At 39.3% G+C, this 17,356-nt stretch overlaps 1 protein-coding gene across 7 annotated transcripts in view; it reads left to right on the top strand.

Moving 5' to 3' along the window:
* Positions 1–17,356, top strand: part of NKTR (natural killer cell triggering receptor) — a 369,410-nt gene that overhangs the window by 96,964 nt on the left and 255,090 nt on the right. For all 7 annotated transcript variants that reach the window (XM_029588338.1, XM_029588337.1, XM_029588336.1 and 4 more), the window contains one exon: positions 3,614–3,701. In XM_029588338.1, the coding sequence (XP_029444198.1) occupies positions 3,614–3,701 (88 nt within the window). The remainder of the gene's footprint in view (positions 1–3,613; positions 3,702–17,356) is intronic.

The raw sequence follows: 17,356 nt of genomic DNA, 5'->3' as shown, positions 1-17,356 counted from the left end.
GTGAAAACCAGGAAGGGATGTAGTCCTTTAGGACTTCCTTAAATGGTGAAGGTAAAGAAAATATAAAGGAGAGAAGAGAGAGTGAGGAATCCAAGGACGAGAAAGAGATTGAGAGGATTTGTGGAGGGAGTAGGAGAAGATGGAAAAGAACTTAAGACTGGTCCATACATGGAAAGAAGCAGAAGAATCTTGGGAGGAGAAAGAGAGAAGAAATGAAAGGTGAAGGAACCAGGAAGGAACAAAAAGGAAGGGGAGAGATGGGTAGAAGGGACAATGAGAAAAGGGGGACGAGAGAGATTAATGCACCACTCATACATGGTTATGTTTGAAATTCTGTCACATTTCTTTTTATAGGTATGGTTAGATTAAAAAAAACAGGGCAATCAATTTATGTTCTTTCTATTTCTCATTTATTAATTGATTTCTGATCTTTTTAATATTTATTTTAGCTTTATTTTTTATTTATTTGATTTGATTTATATTCTGCCTTTCAGACACTTCAAAGTGGGTTACATTCAGGTACTGTAGGTATTTATCTGTCCCTAGATGTCTCTCAGTCCAAGTGCCTGATTAAGGCTTTTGTCCCATTTTGTGTCCATGGGGAAAAATGCTTAGTAAATCAGGCTTGAATCTGTGGAAGTGACTTGCCCAAGGTCACAAGGAGCAGCCGCGGCATATGAACCTTGGCTTCTCTGGTTTGCAGCCCATCTTCTCCTACTCCTACTCCTTCTCCTTCTCCTTCTCCTTGTGACCTTGGGCAAGTCACTTTTTTTTTTTTATAATTCTTTATTTATAGATTTTTGCAATAGTACAAACAGAAAATCACATTCCTTCCTGTTAACAGGTATAAAGAAAATTAAAGGATCTCTGGGTTAAAATGGAACATAATCATAAACTGAAAAATAAGGAACATTATGAAACAACAGCCTTATTACTTCTTTTAAGCCTGCTCTAATTAAACTGTGCCTACTTCATCTTTGCAATTATCTAGAAAATTTCTAAGATGATTTGGTTCGTAGTAAACATATCTTTTCCCCTTGTATTGCAATAAACATTTGCATGGATATCTTACATTTATCTGAGCACCTAATGCTCAGGCTTCATTACACATCTCAACAAAAGCTTTTCTACGAACTTGCGTATCTCTCATCACATCAGGATATATCCAGACTTTTTTACCGTAAAACATCTTGTTACGATTTTTTAAAAACGTGCTTAGAACTAGGTCTCTATCAGAAGGATAAGTAAATGATACAATTAAAGTTCCCCATTTTTCAATTTGTTCAATAGACGGTGCTTCTAAAAAAGCCATCAAATCTGTTTGGAGGTTCACCTCAGGGGATCGTTTTCCCTTACCATCCACTGGTTTAGTTGTTGGGCAAGTCACTTTACCCTCCATTGCCTCAGGTACAAAAACTTAGATTGTAAGCCCTTTGGCGATAGAAAAATACCTACAGTACCTGAATGTAAACAGGTGTGATATCTGTTGAGATCGAATGTTGGTATATAAAAATAATAATAAATAATAAAAATACTCCCTCCACAAATCCTCTCAATCTCAATAAAAGGTGCCATAGTCTACAAAGATTCCAGTTTTCTCCGACCAACAGGATTGTTAGACCTGTGCACTAGGGAGAATCTACAAATGATTCTAACCACTAGGCTACGCTTCCACTCTGCTTTGTTTTACTCTGAGGCTTTGATTACCATTGTATGTTGTGCATTTTTAACTGTGGCTCTGAATTGGTTTAATTTTTTCTGTAGCATTTACTGTATCTTCTGATTTATTTTATGTTTGCCTGTTTTTAATCATGTACTTTAGTTTGATTTTTGTTTTTGACTGTTCCCTGCTTTAAGCTTTTAGAAAGTGTGGTATAAATAAAATCTGATTTTATTAAGCAATACAGGGCAGTTTGTTCTGGAAAATGTGGTGAATTTAGGGATCCACAGTTTATGAAGTACTGTATTAAGCAAACAACAAATAAGATTGATTGGATGGTATTAGAATTGCACCTTTTTAAGCATAAGACCAATCAGGTAACGCTAGTTGTGTGTTACTTACAATGTATAACTTAACTAGACAGATAGCTCCACCCTAGCATGTGTTTTTTGTGAGCACATCTTCTATACTACTACTACTTGTTTTTAAAGCGATACTAGACATATAGAGCGTACCCAGCTAAGTTCCCTCTGATAAGGATTATCTCTCACATAATCAGCTAATCTCTAGTTATGGCCAAAAGCTAGGGATCAGGATGCTTTTTTAGTGCTCTTTGGTCTGTTCTTGTCGCTCTTCTGATCTTTTCTTTCTGCGAAGTTGACTGTTCTTAGTTATAGCTGGCAGATCATATCCTTTGGTGGTAGGAATAGGGAGGCCATATATGGATAGTTATTGCACAATGCCATGTTTGCTCAGGACTAGAGTTCTTTTGTCTTGGTTTATCTAGATGTAGTGCTTAGAGGTGATGCACAGACATGGGGGCACATCCACTTTTGCCTGGCTGTGTCCTTCCTTTGTTCAGTTCCATCATTTATTTTGCAAATGCAACAGTTCTCCTGTTTCCATGTGCAAAACGTTGTATGGGACAGATGAAAATGCTTTAAGAAGAAGGACAGTCTGCTGTTACGACTTTCTACAGTGTCCACTTTTCTTGTAGTATAATAGATGCCTGCCAGTAGAGACTTTTTGGCACAGAGCATGTGAAAAGCCAATTATCCTAACCTGACTATATATTAGCATTAGAAAAGCACAATGTCCACTGCAAGCACAATATAGCACTGTATTATCATTAACAATAGGACTGTCCTGAATAAAATAGGACAACCCCTGGACTTGTGTTCTTGAAAGCTCATGCAATATAGCATCTTTTGTTTATTCTTCTGATGGTTCAATATAAAGTATCTCAGTATGTTTGTTTCAAATGCTACCTATGGTATACAAAACAAAAAATAGTCTTTACTTTTCAAATGGTGCTGTTTCCATCAGTGGCACAGTTTCCACCTTATGCTGTGGTTTGTAAGTTGTTAGCAGGGACCTTATGTTTACTATCTTGCACGGTTTACCTGTCAATTCATTTTTCTATGGGCCATATCTATTAGGTGTTTTTCTAAATAAATATAATGGGAGAAAATATTAGAAAAATCTAGCTTCATGTGTACATGTGTTGCTTCTGTAGCGCATTGCTTGGAGTGTGTGTGGTTGACTGTGCACTAGTATAGGCCGAAGCATAGAATTCTTTTCATCTCAACAGAATAGTTCATATGAAGAATGTCGACTAGGTTATCCAAAATGCTACCTTTTAGCAGAAGTTTCTTATTCATTGGAGGACAAGTTTGAAAGCTCCACTGCAGACATGAGCTGTTTGTGTTTGTTGTTTATTAAACTGTTCTTCAATAGACAGAATGTCTATGGCACTTTGTGTTATATTTAAATCATTTTTGTTTTACTTCTGTTGGAATTTAATGAAAGATCCTTTTTAAAAATGTTTTTAGAGCTGAATGGAATTTCTCTGGCCAGCTTGGGGAGTCTCAGCCTATACTTCCATTTTTCACTTGTGACAGTTCTTCTTGATCAGCTGGACTGACTACTGCTTGTTTGTTTTTTTTCAAACAGATGAAAACTTTGTTCTCAAACATGACAGAGCGTTCCTTTTGTCAATGGCAAACCGAGGGAAGCATACAAATGGTTCTCAGTTTTTCATGTAAGTAGGCTTGATTTGATTTAAGAGGTTTTCTTTTACCCTTAAACAGGGAGGTGTACTGTCCATGAGAGAGAGTATTTTTAAATTCCTCTTAATGTTAGATTTGAGAAATTTCACATCTATAATGTCTCAAGTGAAAGTAAAACAGTTCACTTAGTTCAATGTTTCTAGTTTCAAAACTGTAGTATTCATAAATTAGATAGTACCTTTTAATCCATAAACTATACAGACTTCCTTACTTAAGGTATTTTGAAATTGACCCATGACAGTTTCCTGTGTCTTTAAAGTGCATGCTGTTTACTAGTTTGACTTTAGCTTTTTCCCCATTCCTTCAAAACGTTTGTTCTCCAAGGACAAGCAGGATGGTAATCTTCATAACTGAGTGACATCATCGGATGAAGCCTGGTAAGGAAAACTTTTGTCAAAGTTTCTAGAAACTTTGAGTTGCACACTGAGCATGCTCAGCATGCTGCTAACCACGCGTCCAAGTGGGGTCCCTCTTCAGTCTCTTCTTGTCTGCGAAGCTGTTGCCACGCGGTTCAGGAGCTCGTGCTGTATTTTCGTTAAACATTTTTTCTTCGCTTCTATGCGTTTTATAGGGTCCCTCTCCTTCTCTTCAGAGATTAGTAAGTTTCCTTGGGTCTCTGCGGTCAATTGCTGACAGTACTGCCTCCGGATACCCACTGGCCATTGACCACACATCACATTCTTTTTCCGATGGCATCGTCCGGTTTCCACTGGTGCCCACAGACTATGTCCCTAACAGACCCCCATGAGATTTGTGTCCTTTGCCTGGGGGCCTCCCACGATGTCTGCGTTTGTGATTTTTTTTCACCCAAATGACCCCGAAGGGTGTCAGGGCCCTACTCGAAAAATGGAGAAATTGTTTGAGGCCAAATGTTTGGAACAATCCCCATCAGTGACCTCCGCACCACTTGGTAAGGAGGCCCAGGCCCCAAGTTCTCCTGTGCCTGTCGGATCATCTTGCGAGGTGGGTGCAGGAGACCGTCCATTATCTGTCTCTTCCCGCTCATATTCCTCGATGTCCCCCTCTGCTTCAGGGAAGGATTGCAGGGACCACTGGGAGAGGTCCAGGAAACATAGACATCGATCTTCCTCTTCTTCTAAAAGGAACCGTGAAAGGGCATCTATCTCGGTGCCTCTCATGAAGTGGTCGAGGGCAGAGGACGTCATCCCCTTCGCCTCCACTGGTTCTGGTGGAGGGATCAGTCCCCCTCCAATCAGAGGTCTCCTGATTCCGCCTGCTCCTCCTCAAGCCATGCTTTCTTCTCAAGCATTCGAGGAGGAGCTTGAAAGGCATGTGGAGATGGCGGTCAGCCGAGCCCTACAGGGCCTTGAGCCTACGTTCCCTGGGTACCGCCTCCGCCACAAGAACCTGCTTCACTGGTGCTCACACTGTAGCTGGAAAGGCTCGATATGCTGCTTGGTATTCTTCCTACTCAGTCGGCACCAGTGCCTCAAGCCCCTCAGAGGCCCCTGAGCACACTACTGCCATCGCCACGGCCCCCACACCGGTGAATAACTCCTCAGAAGAGGGTGGGCCAGAGGCTCGCAGTGATCCTTCACTGTCCAGCTCTTCCTGGGCCCTACTAACATCCTGCTGTCCTTGGAGAATACCTGTTACAGGTAAGCAACTCTGCTTTTTCTGTTGCTGAGCAAAGTATAAAATAAGCAAAAGGTGCAGCTGTATTCATTGCGGTAGCAGGACCGTGCATCTGTATAATGAAAAATGGCCCCATAAGTAGGGGGACTGTATAGCTTCAGTTAGGGAAGAAAGACTAAGACAAATCTGTTTTTTTTCCCAGTTATGCGCATGGAGATGTAACCCCGGTTCTCAGGGAAATCGGAGCTACATCTCCATGCACGAAATGAAGAAAATACTACATGGAGCTGTACCATACTGATAAGCTATTTAGGCAGTCCTATTTAGACATGTTATACTGCTAGTAGATGAATCTAAAGTCAGTATGCAATGTGAAAAGAGATGCTTTAATGCCAGTACAATATATTCAGTGTTTGCTTATTTATTTAGATGGTCTCTAATGTGTATGTTGCTTAAGTTTGGAGGAAGGGAATGATTTATTTATGCAATACACTTCTCTGTCTTCATGGACTACACATTTATTAGGTTAAAACATTTAAAGATTTTCTTTGCTGTCTTTCTTGATGCATTGCCTTGAATAACCCATCACTGGCTATATAGATACTTTAGTGCCATGAGCTGAGATTCTGAGGACATTACAGAGGAAGGTTAAAGACTCATTCCCTGAAGATCACCATACAAAATGTAAGACCGACTGCAGCAAGAGAATCATGGTGTGTTTCTCTTTAGAATGAAATGAAGTAAAAAAGAAAAACAAAACGGAAAACAGTAAAATTGATCTCATGAAATAGATTTTTCAGGTTAGGAAGCATATTGAAACTGATTATCCTTATAGAATCAAAAAATAGTAGAGTTGGAAGGGACCTCTGGTCCCTATGGTTATCAGTCCATACATACTTGCAGGTAGGATCTACTATATCTATATCAGATGTTTGGCTAAACTGCGCTTAAAAATCTCTATTCCAGTGCTTCACTTAGTATACTTGTATAAACGAACCAAATTCATAAAATTTCATATTAAAATGTTTCACTATTGTGAAGTTCAGTAGAGAATGTTTTTTTAATCTACCTATAAAATCAGTCAATAGCTAGGGTGAGCACACTGACTGTTCAATGTAATATACTGATGCTAGAGCTAATTTATAGAAAGTAGTGACTTTAAAGCACCTTTTTTTAATAGGATTTTGTGAAATGAATTCTGAATTATTAAAGGCTGAGTATTGCTGTTTCAAAATCAGTTTCCATTCTAAGCTGATCTAAAATATGTGCATATAATAGTTAATGATGCCAACTGTGATTGAGAAGCTATATTGAGGGCTCTAAAGTTTTTTCATTTTTCCATTTTTTTTAAATTTACTGTATTTTATTTAGATTCAGTTGTAATGTTGGGGTTATGCTAGGGGTTCAGTATATTAGAGCCACAGCTTATTAGCTAATATTTGGCTTTTACACCAGTGATTGGTGTGTGAAGCAAAAGATGAAAAACTGTTGAAGTGAACTTATATTGTTTTAATTCTATATATTGGGGAAGAGCATTTTTTCTCCATTGCCTGTTAGAGTATTTGAATGAATATTGATTCTTAGGAAATAAACATGTACCCATTGTACAATTATAAATTGTTCTATTTATATGTTGTCCTTGATCTACACACTGGTTTCCACATATAAGTGGCACTCCAACAAAAATTTGTGCTGTTGGCTTGTTCTCTGATAACAAGTAGGTGGGTGAAACCACACATTTGTCATAGACTCTATTTGAGCCAGCACAGAAATCATTCCAGAGAAGAAACTTTTTCAGTCATACGTGGAGATTCCTGGGTGTTGCCAGACTTAGGGTTTCTTCAGTTTTTTGGTCCTTTTGTCTGAAAGGGATGTTTGCGCGAATAGCTCTTGCAAACCTATGTTTCCTTATAGGCTGTTTTCAAAGTTTTAGCTTTTTTTGTTTTGTTTTGTTTTTTTTAGATTGCACTTGTGGTGTTGAGGGACTGCCAAGGCAGTGAGCAAAACACTGTAAGAAGGTAGAGAAGCTCAGTAATAGACTGAGTGGCTTATGAGGGAACTCCCTTGCAGGCTCAGTAAAGTTTTAGTGAGTTAAGAGAAATCAAATGATGTCATCCAAGTGTCATAGCTAATTTATCCTACTGATTACAGAGAACCCTGTTTTACAGGTAGAATGAACTTGCTTTCTCCAGCAAAAGAAAAAATGATGATAGCTTTTCGCAAGAATATGGGAGGTGTCTGGCCTGCCTTTGGTGCATTTAAGACAACATCAAGAGCATGATGGCGGTTGTCACCTATAGAATTGCATGTTAACAGGTATCAAACTTTAAAGATATGTAGGAGCAGCTTGCTGGTATGCCCTGACTTAGGTGAGTGTCATTTTGCAGAGAAGGTGAAAGAAGCGGTTGGATCTCATCATGATCCTTCGGACTCTCTTTGCTTCCACCTCTGACATGCTTTTGTCATGTTGATGCTAGAACAGTTTCCAAAGAGAAATTTTTGTCAGAAGAAGCATTTCCAAAGATCTTTCCTCAAGCACCAGAGCTAGATGAGCCACTAGTGCAAACAAAAGTTCAAAACCCCTCACTGCCACCCAGTCTAAAATTGGGTTTAGGGAAATACCCAGCTTTATAGCCCTTGTTCAAGTAGATCTCCCTATAAAGGAGGAGAGTAAGATTTTTCATAAACTGTTGTCAAAACAGTTACAGGTTGTGCCTTCTAGAAATCTCTCCAAATTGTCTGCCAAAAATGTATTCGGGTTCTGCCCACACTAGAATTTGTCTGAAGTTTATTGCAGGCTCATGAAGTCAAACCTACCTTATCACAGGCAAGAAGGCAGTGATTTTCCTCCAGGTACTTCCTGGTTCCCAAAAAAACAGAAAGATTCAGACCGATCCTAGCCCAAAGGGACCTTTAACACTTCAAAGACATGCAAGATTTTCCTATACCCATTCATCTCCTGAAACAAGATGTCTTCTCTACATCTCAAAGAGGTCTACACTAAGAAAGGGATACATTCAAGTCAAAAGAAGTATCTCAAATTTATGATAGGAATACAGTTTGTCTAGCTTCTTGTACTGCTTTCTGATCTAGCTTCTGCTATGCAGTTTTATATGATGATTGAATGATCAAGGCACATTTGTGTAAACTTGTAAGTGCTGTATTTCCCTACCTGGACAGTTTTATCTGATGAACAACACAACTGAGGCAAGAATGAGAAAATCTGTATTAGGCAGTCATGAGGCTTTGTTACTAACTTCCTTGCCTCATCAGAGCCCCTCACAGCATTTGACAATTATAGGGGCACAGCTAAAACACAGATTTTAGCCTAAATTGTCTCCACGGTGACAAGAATCCAAGCCATTTTAACAACTGCAGGGAAGATAAGAGTTAAATGACATTGAAGTCCTTTTTGAGCATGCAAGGCCTCATGACTGCAACAATTCTTCCATAGTACTTCCTGTATGAAATAAAACCAATGAACCTTGAAGTCATGCTGAGCTCAAGCTACTCAGACTGCATCCTGGACCTGGAAGAGCTAAAAGACTGTCTTGGTGCCTTTTCCATTTTCATGAAGGTTCTTCTCGTCTAAATATCTGGACATCAAATTGTGCTTTCCTCGGGAAAAATCCATTCCAGGCTGTAGGGCTCAGATAAAGAAGCTATACGTACAGGGCCCTTAGTCCCCTCAAATATGGGTTCTTCTTGAAGATGTAAATATCTATATCTAATGTTATCCTCTCCCTTTCTTCTCTTCTCCCAGTTCTAGTACCTTGTTATTTGTAACTGCTTCCTCCACACTAATAGGTTACTCAATTGTTCTTTGTACACCCCTGTTTTATGTAAACCGGCATGATGTGATTGTATCATGAATGCCGGTATATAAAAATTTTAAATAAATAAATAAATGTCTGTCAGAAAACCCATGAAGCTAGTCTCTAAACCTCATAGATTGGATGTTGAGAGGGATACGATTCAGATACTTGTGCTTTCTGAGTATCTTATCTCAAGTCCTCCTGAAATCCAGTAAGGGAAATATGGTTTTAAATGGAGGTTTGTCATTTAGTGTGGGGGTTCATCCTTAAATTTATTCTATTGGTCTGCACAAAAACTGCTCGAATATCTTCTCTGTGGTCTGAGTATGGTTTCAAACCCAACTTCACCTTGGAGCAACTGGTGCTTACCTCCATTTTGTAGAAGGGAACTCAATTTTTACTTAGCCTTTAGTTGACAGGTTTATACAGAGATTACTTTAATTGAAACCTCCCCTAAAACCTCTTGTACTGTCATGGGATATTAATGTGTTTGTAACTCAATTGATGAAAGTCCCTTTAGAACTTCTAGTTTGAGCTTAGTTCTCTCAGCTGGCAAGCCGATTCTTATGGTGGTTTTTACTTCAGCCATTAGAGTCAGTGAGCTCCAAGCCTTATAGACCTATCTATCATAACTAAGTTCCATTGGAGTTTAGTGATGGTTTGCACACATCCCATGTTCCTGCCTAAGGCAATGATGAACTTCCATCTTAAGTCAATCATGCTTCCAACATCTGTCTCTTGTAGATGAGTCACTTCATTCATTAGGCCAATAGGTCAGGCCTTGCTTTCTTTTTTTTTTTTTAATGTTTATTGAATTATAACATTTACAAAAGAAATTATATAAGACAGGAATACAGGCAATTTCTCCAAAATCAAACCTTTACATAATTTTACAAATTGTTACAGCCCACATCTAGGAGGAGAAGAGAAATATTGTCTTACAGTGCGTCTTACATTCTTTTATAACCATATTCCCTTACAAATGTTAACCAGTTTGGGATTTATCCCTAAGAAAGTGTTCCAAATGTACCGGGTCCAAGAAAACAAATTTATTATTTTGAAACATTATTTGACATTTACAAGGAAATTTTAAGAAGAAACTGGCCCCTATATCCAGAGCCTGTTGCTTCAAAGACAAAAATTGTTTCCTTCGAGCCTGTGTGGCGCAGGAAACATCTGGAAAGACTTGTATCTTTTGCCCACAGAAATTGTGTTCCTTATTTTGAAAATATTTTGTAAAGAACAAGTCTTTCTCTCTTTTTAGAGAAAAAGAAATTAATAAAGTTGCTCTCGAATCAACTCTATCCAAGGAGTCTTCTAAAAAAGTAGAGACTCCTGGACTCTGCAATATATCCACTCCCCCCTCTTGCACTTGGATCGTTTTACTCTTAGGTAAATAATACATCTTAGAGATTATAGGGATTTTCTCTATTTCGAAACTCAAAATTTCAACTGCATACTTTTTATACAATTCTTCTGCTGACATTAACCTTGAAAAAGGAAAATTCAATAACCTAAGGTTAAAAGATCTCAATTCATTCTCCATTAATTTTAGTTTATTATGCAGTATCAAATTATCTTTAATGGATGATATATTAATAGCCTGAAGATTATTTACCAAAGGGCTCAGATTTGCTACTGCTTGTTCTACTTTATCGGTCCTACTGTCTAATTCCTCAAGTTTTGCTCTAGTTTCTAGAGAAAAAGCATGTATATTAGATATGGATCTAGACATTTTCTTATCTATTTTTGCTGATAATTTCCAAACATCCAATAACGTTACTTTTCTGGTTCTTCATTATACTCCTCCCCTTCACTACCAACATCAGGAATTAATGATGGTAACTGGACTTTAATAGTAATAGCAGTTGCCTCGCCACCCGATGTTATCATATGAGAACATGTATTCGCCTCTGGAATATCCCCATTTCCTTCAAGATTTGGGATATCTCTAACAGAAGGTCCTACTACCACATCAGCTGTTTGTATACCATCCAATAATGGTTGTAAGGGTGGTTGTGTGGACCTGGGGCTGAGGGTTACTTCTAAAATGCAGTTTCCCTCTAAATTTCCCCTTACGGTGGACTCTGACATATAAACTATGTGCAAGTCCATCGGTCCAATTTTCCTAAACACAGGGGCTGTTGGAGAGGAGGTATAATTTTTACTTTTTCTTTTCTTACCCATAATATTCTTTCTTACCTAGGGGCGCGCGGCTTCGGCTGCGTGCCGGTGGCTGCACGCCGCAGGGCCCTTGTTTTATGCTGTCCCGGGGCTCCTGCTGATATCACTCAGGGTCCGCCCCCTCGATCTGGGCCTCCCCTCTCCTGACCAGGAAAAGTTCTTTTTTTCTCTCAATTTGCGTTTAAAATAGCAAAACTGGAATCGGGCAGCTCCCAGCACTTGGACCTCTCTCTCTCCTCTCCTCGGTTCAAGCACCGCAGGGCCCTTGTTTTATGCTGTCCCGGGGCTCCAGCTGATGATGTCACTCAAGGTCTGCCCCCTCGATCCGGGCCTTCCCTCTCCCAACCAGGAAAAGAAAAGTTCTTTTTTTTTCTCAATTTGCTTTTAAAAAAGCAAAACTGGAAACGGGCAGCTCCCAGCACTTGGACCTCTCTCTCTCTCCTCTCCTCCAGGCCTTGCTTTTAACAGACTGTGCAACATGAAATTGCAAACAGGCTACAGATTAATAATTATATATTTATTTAATAAAATTTAAAGACCACTTTCCTGATTTAAACAAAATTGCTCAGTGGTGTACAATAGTAAAGTATAGTCAAACGATAATAAAATAAAATCATAAAAACGGAAATAACATCTTGAATTGTCACTATACACCAGTCATAATTAAAACATTTAAAACAGCCATAGTACTTGGAGACTGGCATGTGACCAATATAATGCCAGTTTCTTTACAAAAAGGGCTTCATGGGTGACCTGAGAAACATAGGCTGGTGAACATGATGTTTGTGCTGAGCAAAATAGTAGAATGTATTCTTAAAAACAAAATTACTAGCATGTAGGTAGACATGGCTTCATGGGGAAAAGTCAACATGGTTTTAATAAAGAGAAGATTTGCCTCGTTATCAAATTTTTTGAACGTGTAAAAAAAACATGGATGCAATTGAGCCAGTTGCTAGGTGTATTTTTATTTTCTGAAGGCATTTGACAATATTCCTTGAGACTCAAAAAATCATGGGATAGGGAGGCAGTATCCTATTGTGAATTGGTAACTGGTAAAAAGAAAACAGAGGATAGGACTAAATGGTCAGTTTTTTCCAAATGGAGAAAGATCAGTAATGGGGTGCCACAAGCATCTACATTGGGACCTCTGCTGTTTAAATTATTCATTAACATTAATTCATTCTACCCCAGCAAATTCTGTAAAGCCCCTCCAGATTTTATTCTTTTGTCCAACTTGAGGACCAAAGTCCCCTCCAGAAGTAGAAAAGATCCTCTAGAGGAATCAGTAAGTCCATGAGCTCAATAGATCCAATCCCTCAAAAGATTCATTTGTAACTTAAAGCATGACCCAGCCCCTTAGCTGTCCAACATAAAGGCCATACTAATCCAAGGCTCCAATTGATAATTGTAAAGCCTGTTGCTAAGTTCTGTTCTCTGTAAACCGACGAGATGTTCCCAACGTTCGTCGGTATATAAAAGATATTAAATAAATAAAATAAATAAAATAAATACCATGCTCACGCAAAAAAAAAAAAAAAGCTGACATCGTATCTATCGTAAAGAAACCTGGCGCAGATCCTAAAATAATATATAACTGTTGTCCAGGCTCCAGTCTTCTCTTTTCTGTCCAAGGTGGTAGAAAAAATTGTTTACCTTCAACTTCTGGATTTCCTCGATGAGTACAACTTTCTACACCACTGTCAGTCTGGCTTCAGGAAAGGTCATGGAACAGAATCTCTCCTGTTAGCCATTACCAGTATCCACCTTCATGCATAGGTGGTGACTCCCTTCTAGTCCTTGATCTCTTAGCAGCTTTTGTACTATTGATCACCAGCTCCTAATTCAATACTTAGAATATGTTGGCATCAATGACACTGCTTTAAAGAGGTTTGAATCATTCCTTTCTAACAGAGCACAATCAGTTACACGGGCTAACAAACAATCCAAGCTTACAGATCTCTCTTATGGAGTCATTCAAGGCTCAGTTCTCTCCCCAAAACTTTTCAACATTTACATGCATCCAGTCTGCAATCTCATCCAGTCCTACAACATTGACTGTGACCTGTTTGCAGCAGACATCAGCTCTGCATTAAAATGGGATTTGATCAAAAATTATCTATTGCAAACCTCAGCAACTTTCATAGCAGTAGTCCAACGGCTTAGTCAACACAACTTAGACTAAACTCAAAATCTAGGCTGTGGAGTTAAGAGGCATTCAGGTCATCCGCCTTCAATTACTTACTTCAGTAACCGGTACCCCCTTAAATCCAAAGGAATCAATATGAAGCCTAGTGTTCAACTCAACCAAAACATTATGATGGAAACTTACATTAACATGGTAAGGTCTTCCTTCATGTTATCTGCATCAGATCGGCCAAATATGCAGTAAAAGCAATCTAGTTACAGTAATCCATGTGTTAATCCTCAGCCAAACCTACTATTGCAATTCCCTATTCAATGGCATTTCACAGTATAGTACAGAGCGCCTTCAACTCCTACAAAGTACTGCTTCTAGAATCCTGGTAAGTGTCAAAACAACCGACCACATCAAACTAATTCTACATCAACTGCACTGACTACCAGCCAAAAATAGGATACAATTGAAAACATTCTATTTTGTCTTCAAATGCTTGAACAGGCCCCTGCATATCTCTCCCAACTCCTTATCTCACTTTGTACATACTCTCAAAAGAACTCTGGTCCCCCAAATGGCTCTATTTTCTTCACACCCTGCTCCCAGCCTTTGCCAGATTGTCCTTCACAAGACTTTGAGCTTTTAGTTGTTATACTCCAAAGATTTTGGAATAAAGTACCATCTTGAGCCATGCTACCTTAAATTCAGGAAAAAAGCCAAGGCATGACTTTTTACCCAGGACTTCCACACAGAAGACCATCAGTAAGTAAATAATACACAAATAGGATCTGGAAAGAGGAGCAAAAGCAAGATCAAATTTACAGGTGATACATTTTTCAAAATTGTTAAAACAGCTGATTGTGAAGAATTGCAGAAAGGTCTTGCAAGACTAGGAGACTGGGCATTTAAATGGCAGATGAAATGTAATGTGGACAAGTGCAAAATGATACACATAGCAAATAACCCCAACTTACAGTTCATAATGATGGATTCTGTATTAGAAATCACCATGCAGGAGAGGGATCTTGGAGTCCTTGTGGACAATGTTGAAATACTCAACTCCATGTTCGGCAGTTGTAAAAAAGCAACTGAAATGTTAGGAATTATTTGGACAGGAATGGAGAATATCATAATGCCTCTCTTGATCCATGGTACGACTGCAGCTCTATTGTGTGCAGCTCTGATTGCCCCATCACAAAAAAAGATATAGTGGAACTAGAAATTTACAGAGAAGAGCAACAAAAGTGATAAAGGAGATGGAATATCTCCCTTATGAAAGGCTAAAGAGGTTATGGCTCTTCAGCTTCAACTGAGAAGGTGATATGATAGAGGTTTATAAAATCATGAGTGGGGTGGAATGGGTAAATAGGAGATGGTTATGTACTCTTAAACTCATACAAAAACAAGGGGTCACACCATGAAATAAATCTGTGATGATCTGGCAATCTGATCTTCAGCCACGTTATTCACTATTCTCTGCAGCTTTCCCTTTGCTGCAGGTTCCTTTTTTTTTTTTTTTTTTTTTTTTTTGCAACTTTAAGCATAGAGGCAAAGAAAACAGAAAAATACATTTTTTTTTTAGTGAACAGCAGGAGGGGGAGGGGGCCAAGTACTAGCCTACTAGTAGTCACGCTAGCTCAGGTTGTGCTCTGTGAGGGAAGCAGTTTGTACTTTCACCTAAGGAGCTATCTGCCACCCAACAACTCCAGGGCTGTGCTCAACAGAGGGAGGCAGCAGAGGCTTTTATTTTGGGAGCTGTATCTCAGTAGCCAATTTGAACCAGGGCTGTGCTCAGCTGAGCAAGGGAGAACTATTCTGTCACCTCATGAATTGTCTGCTAACTTTCTTTGCTGTTCACCCAGCCTAAGTAGGTTGTAGTCCACAGCATGGGATCCTCAGCTCCCATCTGCGAGGGTCCGAGTATACTGGGAGGTTGAGGTGATTCATATAAGGCGTGGCATCAGCAAACCTGTTACTCTCTGTCTCCATCTGCTGGTCAGTGGGCATCACCCATTTGTCTGGACTGGTCTCTGACTGGACTCAAGGAAAGGAAATTATCAGGTAAGAACTTATTTCACCTTGTGTAGCGTATTTGGGCAGGCTGTGGCCACAGGAACAATTTCAGGAATACCACATGACTTGACTAACTTGCTTTGGGTACAATTATTTATTACAGTGCGTCAAAAGTGCATAAATCTACATAAATCAAAGTAATAGTTCTTGTATCAGGCACACATATTAGGTAGGCAATCAGCATATGGATATATCCCATGAGGTCCTACCAACTTCCCTGAGGCCTCACAAGCTCTCTAGGCCTGGGCTCTTTTGGCAGGGTGAAGGGAACCTTCCTTCACCCAGAATCCCTTGCTGTCTTCTGCCGTAAGGAGGCCTGAGTTAAAAGCCTGAACCAGGCTCCTTAAGGTAGAATGAGGGAGTTGGTATATTCCATCATATACTATAGAGCACTGCCAATTAAAGTAGTTGATATTGAAGTATTTTAAAAACCATGTTACTTATTTTCAGGTCTTTTTTTTTTTTTTTTAATTAAGAAAGATGCATGCAAAAATATTTTTACAGATAGCAGATGCACAGATAGATTTAGCACAACTTTCTAATGTGTGAGAAGAAGCTTTGACACTTGGCACTGCTGCTCACAAATTTTAAACTTTTGCTAATTTATCCTCATTGTATATAGATTTCTCTTAAGAAACCCTCTGATAAGCATTATGAAAGTCAGCAGATCACTGTTGCATCTTGAACTTTTTTCAGAAGTATTAAGCTGTAAAACCAAATGAGATCACAAGTGTCCCTCTGTTAGAACTACTGTTAATGCCACTTTCCATGTAGTTAGTATACAGTGATATGCTTTTATGTTGTTTTACCTATACCATAGACATGCAAAAAATAACCACTTCCAAGTCTAATTGTAATCTTTTTTGTCTTAATAACTTTTGAGTTCCTTAGATTCAGAAAAATACTGTACATAGTGTATTAAAAATTAGTACATCTTAGATATTAAGGGTATTATGTGATTCAGTATAAGGAAATAGGTGCAAGAGTATAATAAAAATGTATTATACTTTTGCTTTTAATGTTTACTGCTTTTCCCAGACCTGTATTTCTGCCAATATATAAGAAATATTCTGAGCTAGCTTCCTCTGTGCACATATAACAGAACCTAATACCTGGTCATATTAATTTAAAACATTTGTACAGTTTTGAGAAAATGTTTGTAAACACCAAGGGGCAGATTTTCAAAGAGTTACGCGCGTAAGTCCCGGGGCTTTCCTGGGGGGGGGGGGCGTATCGGGGGCGTTCCGGAGGCGTGGCCACGGCCTCCGGACCAGCCCCTGGACCGGAACATGGCGCACAAGTTACGCCTGCCTTGGGCAGGCGTAACTTGTAAAATAAAGGTGGGGGGGGGGGGCGGGATTAGTTAGGGCTGGAGGGGTGGGTTAGATAGGGGAAGGTGAGAGGGGGCGGAAGGAAAGTTCCCTCGAGGCCGCTCCGATTTCGGAGCGGCCTCGGAGGGAACGGAGGATGGCTGTGTGGCTCGGTGCGCGCAGGCTGCCGATTTTGCGCAGCCTTGCACGCGCTGACCCTGTGTTTTATAACATACACGCGACAGCGAGCACGTGTTATAAAATCGGGAGTAGATTTGTTCGCTCCGGGTTGCGCAAACAAATCTACTCTCGCGCGCACCTTTTAAAATCTACCCAAGTATAAGTTCTTACCAGGATACCCTTATTTAATTGAAACCAGTCTTATGTAGTAAAAAGGGTATAAATTAAACAATTCTATATTTCTTGAGATACAACAATATACAAAGTAAATCTTTGCAACTGAGTTTGCACATTCTGTTTAAATGTATAGGAGATTTAAAAGTTTGGTCTTCACC

The sequence above is a fragment of the Rhinatrema bivittatum genome, chromosome 2, assembly GCF_901001135.1.
Source record: "Rhinatrema bivittatum chromosome 2, aRhiBiv1.1, whole genome shotgun sequence".
Lineage (NCBI taxonomy): Eukaryota > Metazoa > Chordata > Amphibia > Gymnophiona > Rhinatrematidae > Rhinatrema > Rhinatrema bivittatum.
This window is presented reverse-complemented; position numbering and strand designations above follow the sequence as displayed.